This window comes from Callionymus lyra, chromosome 5 (assembly GCF_982586985.1).
Source record: "Callionymus lyra chromosome 5, fCalLyr1.hap1.1, whole genome shotgun sequence".
In the NCBI taxonomy this organism is placed as follows: domain Eukaryota; kingdom Metazoa; phylum Chordata; class Actinopteri; order Syngnathiformes; family Callionymidae; genus Callionymus; species Callionymus lyra.
The window spans coordinates 8020967-8036449 of record NC_141822.1 but is presented as its reverse complement, the minus strand read 5'-3'; the positions used below and the strand labels follow the sequence as shown (position 1 = coordinate 8036449).

The 15483-nt window shown below is 37.9% G+C and overlaps 1 protein-coding gene across 1 annotated transcript in view; it reads left to right on the top strand.

Moving 5' to 3' along the window:
• The window catches only part of ctif (CBP80/20-dependent translation initiation factor), a 79962-nt gene that overhangs the window by 48189 nt on the left and 16290 nt on the right, over window positions 1-15483 (top strand). Inside the window, exons 9-10 of the mRNA XM_087790684.1 lie at window positions 10021-10528; window positions 11838-12137. Coding sequence (XP_087646810.1) covers window positions 10021-10528; window positions 11838-12137 — 808 coding nt within the window. The remainder of the gene's footprint in view (window positions 1-10020; window positions 10529-11837; window positions 12138-15483) is intronic.

Sequence of the window (15483 nt, the reverse complement as noted above, 5' to 3'; positions counted from 1 at the left end):
TACTACCATCTAGTGGACTCTGAAGATAACGACACTGCTTCATGAAGCTTCATCAACACATCACTACCATCTAGTGCACTCTGAAGATAATGACACTGCTTCATGAAACTTCATCAACACATCACTACCATCTAGTGGACTCTGAAGATAATGACACTGCTTCATGAAACAGTGTCATGTTGTCTAGAGGTCAGTAGGTTGCGCCACCAGTTTAAAAATGATGTGATGTTTCATTAGAACAGTTGTTCAAAACAAAGGAAATAGTGCAGAGACGCCATCTAGTGGACTCTGAAGATAATGACACTGTTTCATGAAGCTTCATCAACACATCACTAATAGTCGAGTTGAAGTTTCAACTTCACACATCTAGTCCTACGACTGTCTGATTTTTCTCTTTTTTTGTACTGCTCGGTAAAATACTTATTCAACCCGAGTAAGAGACGACCAGTAAAGAGAAAACATATCTTCTCCGTCTCTTCAATTACTTCACATTTCCACTTATGAAGCTCATCAACAAACATGTTTCCAAACAAGTGAACAGCGGCAGGAACGAAGCTGAAGGCCATAAATATTCATTATGGAGGTGAAGAGAGACACGTATAGATGTGTCTCAGCTCATCATCTGGATAATGAAGCTACAGGATCCATAGCACAACCTGAGGGCTCCATCCTGACCAGAAGAAGAAGGAAGTGTAGGCTGAAGCTGTGGCAGGAAGCGAAGGAAGGCAGTGCATGTGTTTCTACTTTAGTCGGCACGTCAAGCCGAGCTGAAATTAGTTGTGATTTACTGGAATGTGCTGCTGCGAACAGCAAAGTATAAAGATGCTAATAGTCTAAAGATGCTAATGCCTGCTTCCTGGCTCCTCCCACTGCATGGGTTTACAGCTAGAGATGGAACTGACGTCCACAGGAATGAAACGTTACACAAGTTTTTTTATCCGTGTCTAGACACTGGACGTTTACTCATATCAGAATCAATGTTGATGTCTGGTCCGACTGATTCACCCCCACTTTCTTGGCAAACCTACCCATGCATGCTGTCTCCAGCAGGCACGACTGAGCCCTAAAATAATACTGGCAGAAAAATGGAAACGTGTCCGAAATGCATTTGGTTTTAGTGAATCGGTTTATTGACAAACTTGAATGTTGCCACGAGTGGATAGAATATTGAATGGTTGATTTTTTTTACTTTGAATTACTGTTTTAACTTTAATAAATTTCATAATTGATTTTTACTTGTTCGCCTGAAAAGTAACCCCGTATTATTATTATGAATCGACCCTGTTTTTTTGGTCTCAAGGTTTTAAACTAAATTAGTGATCTGTGGCTCCAATTTAAAGCAAGTTACTCTTAAAAGGTCAAACGTCCTCCAAAGTTTCTGTCCTTTTAGCTCACCCTCATTTTGCGAACCCGAATGCGATCATTGAAAAATGACGCTGGTGCCCTTTTAAGTCCAAGCAAGCATGTTAAAGGGATGATACCATATTTAAAACTAAATTACATGGCCTTTGAATCTTTCATTTAAAATGTTTTTTTTTTTGCAATTTTTTTTTATCTTATAAAAATCCCTCTGTTCTTATATATACATAAATATATATAATATTAAAATGTTGGTATAATAGTGACACCATGATGAAAGTTTGATCAAGTAGCTCAGTACAGTATTATACCAACCTCTTTCATATTGTATTTGAAAAGCTTCAATTTAAAAAAAAAATCCATTAAGGAAATGTATATTTTGATTTTTTGAATAAGAATGTCAAAATCTGTGTAAAAAAACCCCCCAAAAAAACGAATGCATATATTTTTTTAATTAAACTATTTAATTCAAACTATATATATATATATATATATATATATAAATTGATTTCAATCATTCAATAAAAACAGTTTTAAACTTTTAATATAGAAAGTATTACATTTAATTGTAAAAAATGTCAACGCTCAAAGTTTTAACATTTTAAACTCAACTATTTAAATAGTCACTCATTTTCTGACGCCTGCACATGAATTATGGAGACATCCAGGTGTGCTCGTGATTTATGGATTCATTCAGGACGGTCAATAAGAGGTAAAAACACCCTCATCGTTGGGTAAAATGTAAATTGTGTCACTAAAAAAAGCACAAAGTAAAGTGTGTCTCTTATCAGAGACGATCCTAAAAACTACAAATTCTTATTCATGGTGAATCATTTACCTTCGGTGAGTCATTAAGGAAGAGTAAATCTTAACAAGACAGATTTTAAGTGTGTTTATATATATATATATATATATATATATATATATATACGTGTATGACTCAGATGTTATAAAAGGTTTCAAATTGGTTTCTGACTTTTAAATACAAGCTCACAAAAGGTTCTTGAAGTGAATGCGTCTCTGAAGTCGAAGTCACGATCAATTTAATTTAGTCCTTCATTCACTGAAGCCCTCTTAGCGAATGTGCTTCATCGGGACGTGTTCACGTAAGGAAGGTACTTCTTCAGGTGCGTTAGAAAACCATGAATAAACAGGATAAACAAGCTCAAGGCAGCAGCGCTTCTGAGGGATCCACTTCTTAGAAGAAGAAAACTATCGATATTTGCTGAAGTATGAGTCGAGTCGAGCCAGAATGCAAACGTTCAGTCAGGCAGCGAAAAGTCTCCCCACAGTCCATTAAAGCCGTGTGTTGTGGTCAGTGTGGAGCTCAGACCACGTTATTGACCGACAGCCCCCCATCATGCCCCCCCGCCCCTCCGGGCCGATCGATTTGTTCGTCTGGGTCAACCAATGATCCATGGGTTCTTCACGCACACACTCTCTGGTGATTGATCCTCATCGTTCTACCTGTTCCCTGGAGCTCGTCCAGACCTTCATCTTCCCCTGTTCCAAGTTCTGTTCCAGTTCTGTTCCAGTTCTGTTCCAGTTCTGTTTTGGTTCTGTTTTGGTTCGGTTTTGGTTCTGTTTTGGTTCTGTTTTGGTTCTGTTTTGGTTCTGTTTTGGTTCCCACGAGCCTTCGCTCTTCTCTCCACGCATGAGTGATTGACACCGTTTTGTGTTCCTCTCTCTCTCTCTCTCTCTTTCTCTTTCTCTCTCTCTCTCTCTCTCTCTCTCTCTCTTTCTTTCTTTCTTTCTCTCTTTCTTTCTCTCTCTCTCTCTCCTGCAATCATAAACTTTTCACCCTCCGGCTCGATCGGTTCCGCCGAGACCAGTTAACCGTACTTCACTTGCCCTTGAGGGGGCGACGACGAGTCCCAGGCCCGGTTAGTGATGACGTGAAACTACGTCTTTGATTCTCTCGGGACTCTGAGTCAGAATGAAGTGCCTGAGTGGACGTTTGTGGGCCACGATGTTTCTACTTCAGGTTTACAGACAGTTTAAGTGGATTTTCCCCAAAGTTGAGATCACCAGCATCAATATATATAATATAGATATAATATAAAATAATATGTATTTATTCTATTTATAACATATTAGCACTATTGTTAACTTATTTATACTTTATATAAATTAATTATTATATGCAATATTTATAATTTTATTTATTTATTCTGTTTATACTATATTGCACTATTTTTAACTTATTAATATTTATGTCTCTCTGATGTGTTTTTTAACGGTTGCCAAGCAACGAAAGTTTCACTGCTGTGTTTTCTGTGCAATGACAATAAAAGAAAGTCTAATCGGTATACGATTCATAAAACACTGAAATTAAATAAATCCATACATTAGACGGTTATTTAACTACTCATTAAGTGTTTGGAATTTTACTATAACTAGTAGTTTTTAGGAGTCATTTTTACATCGATCTGTCTGTCATATTCAATTAAGTAAGTAATTAGAAGGTCATTATTTGTGAAGATTATTCTCAGACTAGGGTCACAAAATGCTTAAACATTCAAAAAACATTACAGGAACCATCAGTAGATTCTGATCCACAGACCTCAGAGCCCGAGCTGGGGTGTAAGTCTGGATCAGATTACTGATGGAAGGTCTGAATTTTAAAGTTGATCCTGAAGAAACTGGCAGCCAATGCAGAGTTTTATGAATCGGGGAAATGTGAGTTCTTCTACTAGAGCATGTCAGAATTCTCGCTGCAGAGTTTTGTACTTTTGTAATTATTTTGTTATCTTTTAGCAACTCTTATTATAGTCCAAAAAAATCTGATTTCTTTTTGGCTTTATTTTTTAATGATAATATTTTGCCAGTTCATGTTTCGAACACACATTTTAGTCTAACCGTTTAAAAATTCCCCCCAAAATTATCTTTTTACTTTATTATTTTTAATTTCAATTGAATGTCTCTGTATAATAATTTCCTTATTTTAGCTCATGGGATTTCTCTTTATGTCGCCAATGTTGTCTGTTGTTAAATACTTGTAGTTTGATTTAGTAAACCTTTTCTGTGAATTCCATTTTTCCTACAGTATTGAATGCACCACACTCACAAATGTAGTAATACAGTGAGGGGAAAGTTTTTTTCTTTCATGCGTTGGTAGATCTTAATAATGAGTGAATGTTTGAATATTGTCTTCTCTTGTTTCAACAGCAATATTGCATTATATATATTTATTTTTAGCTGTTGCGTCTCATGTTTTCTTCATCATAGATATGATGTCCAACAATATTCCCGAGGGACACATTTTCGAAAGGATGTCCAGCCCGTTGGCTCGTCGACACTCGACTACTATTTCCTGTTAAATGCTAATGTAAACAGATTTTAAACAATACAAAATGATCAGTTAGCAACAGCTCAGGGTTCTCACGTTCACACATTTTGATTTAAAAACATGGCTTGAGTAATGCTTTGTTTAGATATTTTTTCTGTCCATTTGTTGTTAAATCTTTAGCTTCTGTGACAACTTTACGTCGCTCAGAGACGTTATTATTTACGGGTGAATGGGCCTTAAAGTGATAGTTATAGACATAGATTTCGTCCATGTGAAGGTCATGAACGGCGCCCACTTTTCTTCATCATCTTCGTCCAAAAAAAGACACTTAAAAACATCCAAATACCTCCATACTGCTCGTCGTCCATCTTGGATTGAAGTTGTGGCATAAGAATGGTTAAGTCTTTCTTTTTAAGCTTGATTGTAGCAGAAGCTAAGATGCTAACATGCTACACACAGCCTCCCAATGTAGACGGTGTGTAGCATGTTTACCTTTTAGCTTCTGCTACCAACAAGCTTTAGCTATGGACTTTTAAAAGTAAACATTTCTCTAGACAGAGCTTTAAAACAAGGCGATACAGGCGAGCAGAATGGAAGTATTTGGATGTTTTAAAGTGTCTTTTTGGCTTTGTATTACTCTAGAAGTCAATCCCACACTCGACACATTCACCACAACCTCCTGAGTAATTATAATCTTTTGGAAATTACTCTGAAAAGTAACGTTAAAGTCTTTACTTACCTCAGTATCATCACCGATGACGAGGGAATCCAATCCAACCACACAAGGGGCCAAAAGCCATTCGTAAGATTGTCTTTTTATTCTTAGTTGTTTTGATTTTAATTTAATTTCATCAACCTTTTTCTGTGAAATTCGTTTTTTCCTACAGTATTGAATGCACCACATTAACAGGTGAGGTAACACAGTGCAGGAAAGTTTGTATGTTTCGGACACTGGTTGATCTTCATAATAAGAAGTTTCCTTTTTTTGCTGCCACAAAAAGATACGCCAAAAGTACCAACAAATACTCAGTAACGTGAATAAAAACTCTCTTCCTCAGTTTTCTTTTGTAAAACCACATTTTGTGTTGCATTATCTATTTATTTTTTAGCAATTCTGTTGCATCTCATCCTAGATTCATCATTTAATTTACTAAAAACACTGCCATCTTCCTATTCCAGATGTAAAGACTTGTGATCACAATCTTATATGTGTATGTTCCAGTCATGTAAATGAAGCGATGTACGTTTCTATGCTTTATGTAGCAAACTTTGAAGCCGCGACTCATATAATTGGCAGTATTTTCTCTGCGCCTCGCTGCGTCGAACGCACAGAATCGACGCACTCATATTCGATCCGACATGCGTAGTTTTTCCGATTGACAGTCAAAGTCCTTCGGGGAACCTCGACTGACAGAACACTCCAGAATGTGTTCCAGCCCACGACAGGCACGAACATAACAAGTCCATTATGAAATACTTGTGTTTCCACTTCCAAAAAAAAACAACATGAACATAACATGAATTCCTGTAAACGCTGCAGTTTGTTCAGAAGACCTGCTGTAGACCCTTCGTCGGATAATAGTCGCCATAGAAACAAAACATATTTTTGGAATTACAAAAAGTTCTGTTTCCCTTCTCACAGACACGATGTTGTTTCGGCTTCATGTACGTGCGCTCCGTGGCAGACGCACCAAAGAGTGAACGTGGGAAAATGTATTTATAGCCTTTTTTTTTTTTTTTTTCTCCCTGCGATGATTTGGTTTCTGTCTTGTCTGGCCGGGCGGCTGCACTCTCTCGGGGAGGCTGCAAGACGGATCATCCTCTAATTTACCCGACAGCCAAACTCAGACGATATGCAAATCCCTCGCCTTCCTCACATGTTCACGGGCTCATCACACGCTTGTTTTTCTTTTTGCATCTCTCGGGGAAATCACGGCTTTCCTATCAACTAAAAAAAAAGAAAAAGAAAAGATGTGGACATCTTTTGAAGAAAAAAAGAGACATTGATGGTCTTGTTTTTTATCCATAACGGGCTCGGCAGCTGTTTTTTCCTTCAGGGCGTAAAGAAAAGGATGCGATGTCAGGGAAGTGTCACGGCGGAGAGACGGTATCTCTCACCTTTTAAAAAAAGATGATGAATAGAATCTCCTCGGCAGCTGTTAGCGGAGGCTCGGCTCTAATAAACCTCCGGGCCGACGCGGCGAGGAGGTGAAAGTGAGACAGTAATAAAATGTTAATCATATTTAATGACTGTGAGCTCTGCGGCGGTCCGGGTGTTACTGGGATTGACCATCCATCAGTCACATTAGTGCCAGGCCCATGTTTGCATTAAGGATAAGTGATGGAGCCGCTGATGAAATTTCATCTCGCTAAATCTTGTTACTTGGAAACCGGTTGTCTCGGCAGTGATTAACTTTTTAATCAAATGAGGGGAAAGAAAAAAAAATCTTCTCATGACTCTTCCCGCCCGAAGAATCAGATCGTCAAACGTAGCCTTGATGAGCCCAAGTTTTATTTCCGAGTTCAAGTGGTAATTGCTGCTAAAGTCTTGTTAAAGGTTCACTGATCCGATAAGTTTGTTTTTATTGGCATCCAAGTTTGTTTCAGATGTTTTATGAGAAAGATGTTTGATTGGACTCAACAAACTTACTGATCTATGAGTCACTTTCCTTTTTTTTTATCACTAGAAAAACACTTGTAACATAAAAAGCTGTAGTATAGTTCATTAATAATAATACTATTGTGAGCATAAAACTACAGTTTTATATATATATATATATATATATATATATATATATATTATAATAAATCCACAATAATACCCTCCTGTTGAATAGATACAACAGTTCCATGTTTGGGGGTGTATTGTCAAGAATCTGGCGATACGATACGTATTACGATACAGGGGCAACAATACTGTAGTATATTTGTAGTAATGTCGAGTACTTGACTCTGGTGTTGAAGTATTTACAGACCACATGACTCTTGACGAAGTCGTAACTGCTTTCATTTGTTTTCAAACCTATGCCTAATATGTCCAAACTTCAGCTTTAAAAGCTGCTGGACTCACTGTATCCTCTCGTCCCCAGTCATCGCTGGGATTTTAACGTTTTTAACATGGCTGCTGACGACCTAATGACTGCTGCCATCTAGCAGACAGAAGTTTATTTGGGACACAAAAAAGAACAAGCCGTGAATATGTTAATTGTTCATTTAAGAAAATAGAACTACTACTTTATCAAATACACATTTTACTGAACTATAAATATTAAAGAACTATAGTCACAAATGGAAGATATATCACCATATCGATAATTACTAACATCCAAAGTTTTATGCTCACGCTCAACTATTCATTTTGAGTCCCAATTGCTTTTCACTGTATAGTCCAAAAGTACATAAAGACAAAAACTAGAAAAAAATGCAGCCGTGACTGCATTTTTGAGGATTTTTGGGATCGATTTATACATTTTCTGAAGGCTTACAATTTTAAAATGTAACTCTTAATATATTTGTGTCTTTTATTGTCGGTTTTTGGGTCATTGTCTTTGAAATTAAAGTATCATAATTCTAAGTAAAAATGTTTATAAAAGGAAATATTGCACAGCATTAAAAAGTTTCATGACATTTCACTTATTTATGCTGTTGTTACAAATCATTTTAAAATGTATTGTTTGTTTTAAAGGATCTTTAAATAACATTAAAAGAAGATTTGAAAATATGAACGTCATAAACTTGTTTTATAATGTCTTTTTTTTCTTATTTAAAGCTCTCTTGTGTTACAACCTTCTTTCTTTAGCTTGATGTCCTCTTCCAGTCGCAGTAGAAAGTGTAATTCAGATCTCTGGCTGCCAAGAACCCCCTGGTGGGCGACAATTTCAACACATATTTACACTCTTGCCCTTTGAGAAGCAGAGTATCCAGTGGGTCTGTTGTGGTTTGTTGTACTCGTGTGTGGGCGTCGTGTTTGTTACCTGGTGACATCCACTCTTATTAATGACCTGAGAACACAACTTCCATTTCCTCGCCGGAGAATACGCTTGAATCCTTTCGACTAAGTTCTCTGGACCGCGATCGTACAACCGTTGAGCGGTCGCACATTCATTACCTTGTCATGAACGCGCACGTTTTTTTATGGACTTGTGTCGCCAGTGACCGCACACTCACTCGCATTATGTTTATGACTAAACCGAAGGAAGCCATTTAAAGATGTAGAAATGGACGCCGGGATTTATTGTTGTGAGGCGGCGACGGCGAGCACTCGTCCGCGGCGACGCCCACTTCCACTTGACTGACAGTTCAATATCGTATACGATACATATATCAGCCGACTCCAGGAAATGACAGGTCGTCTTATATGAAATGAATAAATGGTGACTCTAGTGTTTAACTAAATATTGTCAAAGACCCCAGAATGTAGATCGATTTGGTAAAACAGAGAGTCATAGGAAATTCCATCAGGATATTGAATTGTTGATATTTTTCTTTGTTTAATTATATTTGGAATAAATAATTAAATATTTTCTATAATAAAAGGTTACATTTATTTTTTATTGAATAGTTAAATGTAATAATTTCTACATTGAAAGTTTAAATTGTTTTTTTAATAAAGAAGACAAAAATATTAATTTTATTTTATTTTACATAGAGTTTAAAATTCTAATTCCAATATTTCAAATATACATTTTCTAAATTCAATATAACAATTTTGGTATAGTAGTGTGACAATACAGTAACAGAGGAGTACCAGCCATTGCAATGTCACGTGAAAAAAGTTTTTTATTTTTTATTATTACAATATCAAATACTATCATTTTGAAAATATTTCACTCTTTTTCAATTAGTTTATGAAAATAAAACAAGTTAACATCTATACATTATACACATTATTAAGTGATTTAATTTTTTTTTTATAGATTTTATTTCGTCCGTAATGGACACGCCGAATTTGACCTCTAGGCAAATAGTTTAAAATGTGCATCGATAACCGTTTTCTAGCCAAAAATAAAATGTAAATAATGTATAAAAAAAGTTTTACTCTTATCTTAAAGAAATACAATTTACTTCTCATGTTTTTCTTTTACTAATGTAGTCTTCAGATGATCATTAGTCGCCTCCTCACCTGCCCAGGTGGTTAATCTCCTGCACCATATGTCGCGAACACGCTCTGCTGAGAACGCCTGATGCGGGAGCAGAAAGATAGCCGAGGCGCACATGTAGGCAAATATGGTTCCTCTGTGATGGAGGGCCGCGATCGTTCTGTCAGATCCGGGTAAGAGTGGCTGTGAAGAAGACCGAGGAGGGGTTGTCATGGCGATACGCATCAGTGTTATGGAGGGTAACGTTCTAACCGGCACCTGTTCATGTTCCAGGAGACAACAGCGGCCTCAGGGGGGAGGCGGAGGCGGCGGTGGTGGCGGCGGCGGCGGCGGGGGGAAGAACCAGCACCAGCAGTCGCCGCAGCGCCAGAAGGATCCGACCCAACAACAGCAGAACCTTTCGGAACCGGCGGACAACAGAAACTTTAGCGCCGGACGACCGCCGCGGCAGTACCAGCAGCGAGGAGCCCCCCAGCAGGGGTACGGCCAGAACCGGCGCTGGCACCTCAAAGGACAGCCGGGGGAGAAGGGGTCTCCCCCCAAAACAACCAAAGACACGGAGAATGTAAACGCCGGCGACGAACAGTTCAGAAGAGCCGCCGAATCACCCGCGTCCGAGTCGTCGACGCCCCACGAGAACACCTTCCCTCGTCCGTCGGCTCGGAGAGAACCTCCCAGACCGGCAGGGAGTCCTCAGGCGGACGAGGGTCCGAGCAGGGAGCCCAAGATCAGCCTCTTGCAGTCGTCCAAGGAGAGGCTGAGGAAGAGGCTAAAGGACAAGGTAACCAAAGCTGCTTACGGCCTGTCACTCAGACTTATGTCCAACACTGACGACTCTCACCGTACGCACACACACACACACACACACACGCACACGCACACGCACACGCACACGCACACACACACACACTCACTTTACTAAAGAAAGAAAAGTGAATTTATTCTGACGTAACTGAGCTTCTGTCTCCCGGAAATTTGGCAACACCTTGTCTCGACACACGAAGACTGACAACTAGGAGTTTATATCGTCAAGAATCTGATCATACGATACGTATCACGATGCCTGCAGTTCATACAAAACTCTGCGGTGAGAATTCTGAGCCGCTCTAGTAGAAGAACTCACATTTCTCCGATCCTTAAAACTCTTCACTGGCTGCCAGTTTCTTTCAAGATAAAGAACACATTGTCTAAGTGCTTTGTGACCCTGGTCTGGAAAAGCGCTCTACAAATGTTACTTACTTACTTACTTACTTATAGGGGGAGAATTACGATGTATTGTGATACAGTAGTAACAAGGATATATGTGTAGTATTGTCCAGTACTTGACTCTGGTGTTGTAGTATTTACAGACCACATGACTCTTGACGAAGTCGTAACTGCTTTCATTTGTTTTCAAACCAAAATATGTCCAAACATCATCTTTAAAAGCTGCTGGAGTCACTGTATCCTCTCGTCCTCAGTCATCGCCAGGATCGCGCAGAATTTCATTGTCCCTTGAGATTCAAAGGGCGTAATAGCAAAAATCTGTTGATACGATATGCATCAGGATACAGAGTCAACGATACGATACATTTTGATAGTGTAGTAACAAGTATATATGTGTAGTATTGTCGAGTACTTGACTCTGGTGTTGCAGAATTTACAGACCACATGACTCTCGACAAAGTCGTAACTGATTTTTTTTTTTCGTTTTCAAACCAAAATATCTCCAAACATTCCAATGTATCCTCTCGTCCTCAGTCATCGCCAGGATTTCATTGTTCCTTTACCTGCGGAAGTAATGATGCGGTAATGACTGCTGCCATCTAGAGGCCAGAAGTTTAATTGCAACAACACATCAATGATGGCGTGAATCAATGTGTACACTTGACCTATGAACGTATAAGTATGGCTGTCCGAAATATTAGTAAAACTTATCGAACAAAAAGTTTGATATTTGGCCGTTTTTAGTCTTTATGTACTTTTGGACTGTACAGTGAAAAATGTAAATTTGTCTCAAATTGTGAAAGAAATGTTTACTTTCATTAATAATTCTAAATGTTTTTTGGCAGTTTTTGGGTCCATAAAGATTTGTTGTGTTCCCCCATCAGGACTCGGGGCCCGAGGAGTCGCCGGGCTCGGGCTCGTGGAACATGGACCGGCTGGTGGACCTGCTCAACAGCATGAGGAGCAACAGCAGCGGCGTGGAGCAGCAGCTGGCCTCCTTCATGCAGGAGGCCCAGAACTCGGCCCGGTCCGAGGAGGCCCTGGCCCAGGTGGTCAGCACCATCTACCTCAAGGCCGTGACGGACCGCAGCTTCGCCGCCACGGCGGCCAAACTCTGCGACAAGATGGCGCTCTTCATGGTGGAGGGAACCAAGTTCCGCTCGCTGCTCCTCAACATGCTGCAGGTGAGGACGCTTGATAAGGATCTGACAAGCTGTCACCCCCCGTCATCAATTCCCGGCTAATGTTTTTCCACGAGCCGATACTGCATCGATTGTGGATATCTGCCGTGTATCCGTCCAGATATTGTATTATCGCTGGTCTCGACTAAACGGCTCATTGTTGCAGATGAATATTGATCGACTCAAGCGCCGCGATAATGAGCCGCGAGAAGCTTCAGGGAACGAAACCACCGACAGTCTTTCACCGCATCAACCACACGTTTGGCATCTGCACTGTTTACATTAATCCAGCTCTCAAGGAGTACTTTGAAGGAACACACTCTGAATACTGACCAACAAATCCTTACATACATTCAAGCTTCACCTTTGAAGTTTCCTCCAGAAATATGGAAGAATATCAGTGACTTTAGAATGATTTAACTTTTCGAATGTTGAAACTTTGAAGTTATTATTGAAATGTTATTGTTTTTTTTAAGCGAAAATGTATATATTAAAAGGTTGAATTTATGTTTGTTTGGTTTATAAATATTTTCGAAATTAATGTTTTTTTTTACACAGTTTGATATTCTAATTCCAATAATTCATTTTATAAATTCTAAAAACAAATGTAATGTCTGGTGACACTATTATACCAAACTGTGTGTCTTAAAAATATATTTGAATCTTTTAAGTATGTTGTTTTAAAAAAAAGATCTAATTCAACCTTTCAATATTCAATACAATATATACAATATAAAATTGATTATTCAATAGTAAAACCATTTGATACTTAAAAAACCCAATATTTCAATTAAAAAAATATATAAATAAAAGTTTAAATATTTTAAATGTTTAATTCAACCGTTCATTGTTTTAATGATACTTGTATACTTCCATACAAAACTTTAATGCTTTCTCATCATCAGTTTGGTGGTGAGAACATATTTATACGCTTGTGAATAATTTAATATCCACTTGTGTAACTACAAACACTTGTGTGCGTTAGTTTTGTATCAATATTGATGGTTAATGTAACTTTCATGTGAACATATCAACATGACTAGTGAGGCTGACGTATATCTGAGCAGGAAATAAGGACGTACACCACCTACTAATGTGTCAGGAAGTCCGAACTTTTCATTTCTTAATTGATACATATGAACTTTTACGTGGAAAAGTATGTACGCACATTTTTTGTGCGTACAACCCTTTGTGACCCTGAGGCCCCTGATCTCTTAGCTCACACCAGAGCGAGTGAGAAGCACTTTTTTTCTTGTTTAAAACCCGAACTGAGGGACTGTAAATGAAGCTGGTTCATCAGAACTAGAGAAGTATGTGTTTACAAATCTGGGTTGAAAATCTACGTCTTAAAGAAGAAAGAATAACTATTATTTATCATCCTTGTATATTTAGATTTAGATTTACTCTTTCTTTACTTGTGTGTGAATTTTCAAACAATATACCAAAAAAAAAGGTGATTAACTGTGTTCAGTTTTGGTTGCAACTAGAATTATTTATCTCAGTTTATATATCAACAATATATGAAGAAAATAATGAAGCAACTATGGTGATAAAATCTACCATATTTGGTCATTTAAAAATCAACATTGTGGTTGACCTTCTGTAGTTATTACCCAGCGCCTTAAAGAAATCTATTGGGGTTCGAATCCATGCAGAACCATATTTTATTTATTATCCGTCAGCTAACTCACTTCTTGTATCTTAGAAGATCATTTATTTGTGTGATTGTGTTTTTAATGTCTAAAATGTCTCCTTGGCGCAGGTATGCACTTTCTAAGTGCTTTTCTTTATATTGTCGTCATGTTTCTTGTTTACGTTTTGATCATTATTTACCCTTTTCTCTCTCAACCACTTCTGTCTTTACACAATAAGGTGATTTATTATTTTATTTAAGTAGTGAATACATTATTGTCACATTTAAATCTACTGAAGGTTTCCTTCAGATTCTACTGTATCTACTCTCAACGGTCGACCAACGATCTCTGAGGATGTTTCTTCAAGTATTTATTTGTTATCGTCGTTGACATTTCAAAGGAATAAATGCATCACTTCTCTCTACAAACCTTTTTTTTCTAAACGATCCGCTCCATCAGACGTTCATAAAGTCTTTTTCAGCAATTTTTTCTTCCACTTTTCCAGAGCGTGAGACGTAAATGTCAGCGTCGATCATTAAACCTCTCGGGGGTCGCAGAGAGTGACAGACGCTCTCGTCGCCTCCCTTCACTGAAGCGAGTCTCACCCCCTCGTGGGGCGTCCTCACCCCCTCGTGGGGCGTCCTCACCCCCTCGTGGGGCGTCCTCACCCCCTCGTGAGGCGTCCTCACCCGGAACACCAGGGGCCACTACCTGTCCTGCCCCGTCACCCCTCTCTGGCAGCACTCCCCCACTGACCTCCAGTCTAAACACAAGTTAATATATTGACATTTTAAGAGATTTATAAGTCAGCAGATGATATGAAAACGTCTTAACTGGATTTATTTTATTGTATTTTACTATTTTCGTGGTTATTTAAGTTTTCGATCACATTGAACATCTGCTAAGATGAAGAAAAGTAACACAAAAATCTGAAAATTAATTTCGTACAAGTGTTTCTTAATTGATGAATCTTGTTTGAGTTGAAAACGTTGAACGTTTTGATCTTTATTTTTCATATTAAAGTTCAGGCTCTCAGGGAATATGTGGTCAAAGTGAAATTCTACTTTATATGATTTTGTTCGGCTCTATTTATAACTTGTTACAGATCTTTGTTTGAAGCCCTTTTTTTTCACTTTCATAGGAATTGGTCTTAATGCTTTTATTCCCTTTTTTAAAAATGAAATATTAATGAATTCATTATTTATTATTTATTTTAAGACATAATTGCACTTTTTTTGGCATTTGATGTATTGTATTTTAATTCACAATATATATTAAATGTTACAGGTATTTTTCTTTTTAGAATATTAAAATAAAATACGTTTTAAAACTGAAATAATATTCAATCAAATTAAGCCTGAAGTTAATTTTACTGTCCATCTTTTTCAATAATTAATTTGTCCATTCATTCTTTTGTGGCCCCGCGTCACAGCCACAGTATATAATGTGGCCCCCAAGGAAAATGAAATTGTTTTATCACAGATTTTCAAGTCAAAAATAGAAATGAGGTACGTTTAATACATTTTTACGCTGCACTTAACAGCATGTCTGTTCCTTAAAGCAGAAAAAAAAAGAATGTTAAATTTGAAATTAAATGAAAAATATACATATATTTTTGGTTCATGACACACCACCTCTTAAGTCTGGAAAAGTATCTTTCTAGTTGGTCAGCTGGTCAGTTTACATCAGTTGTGGGAAATTATATTTCCTCGGGG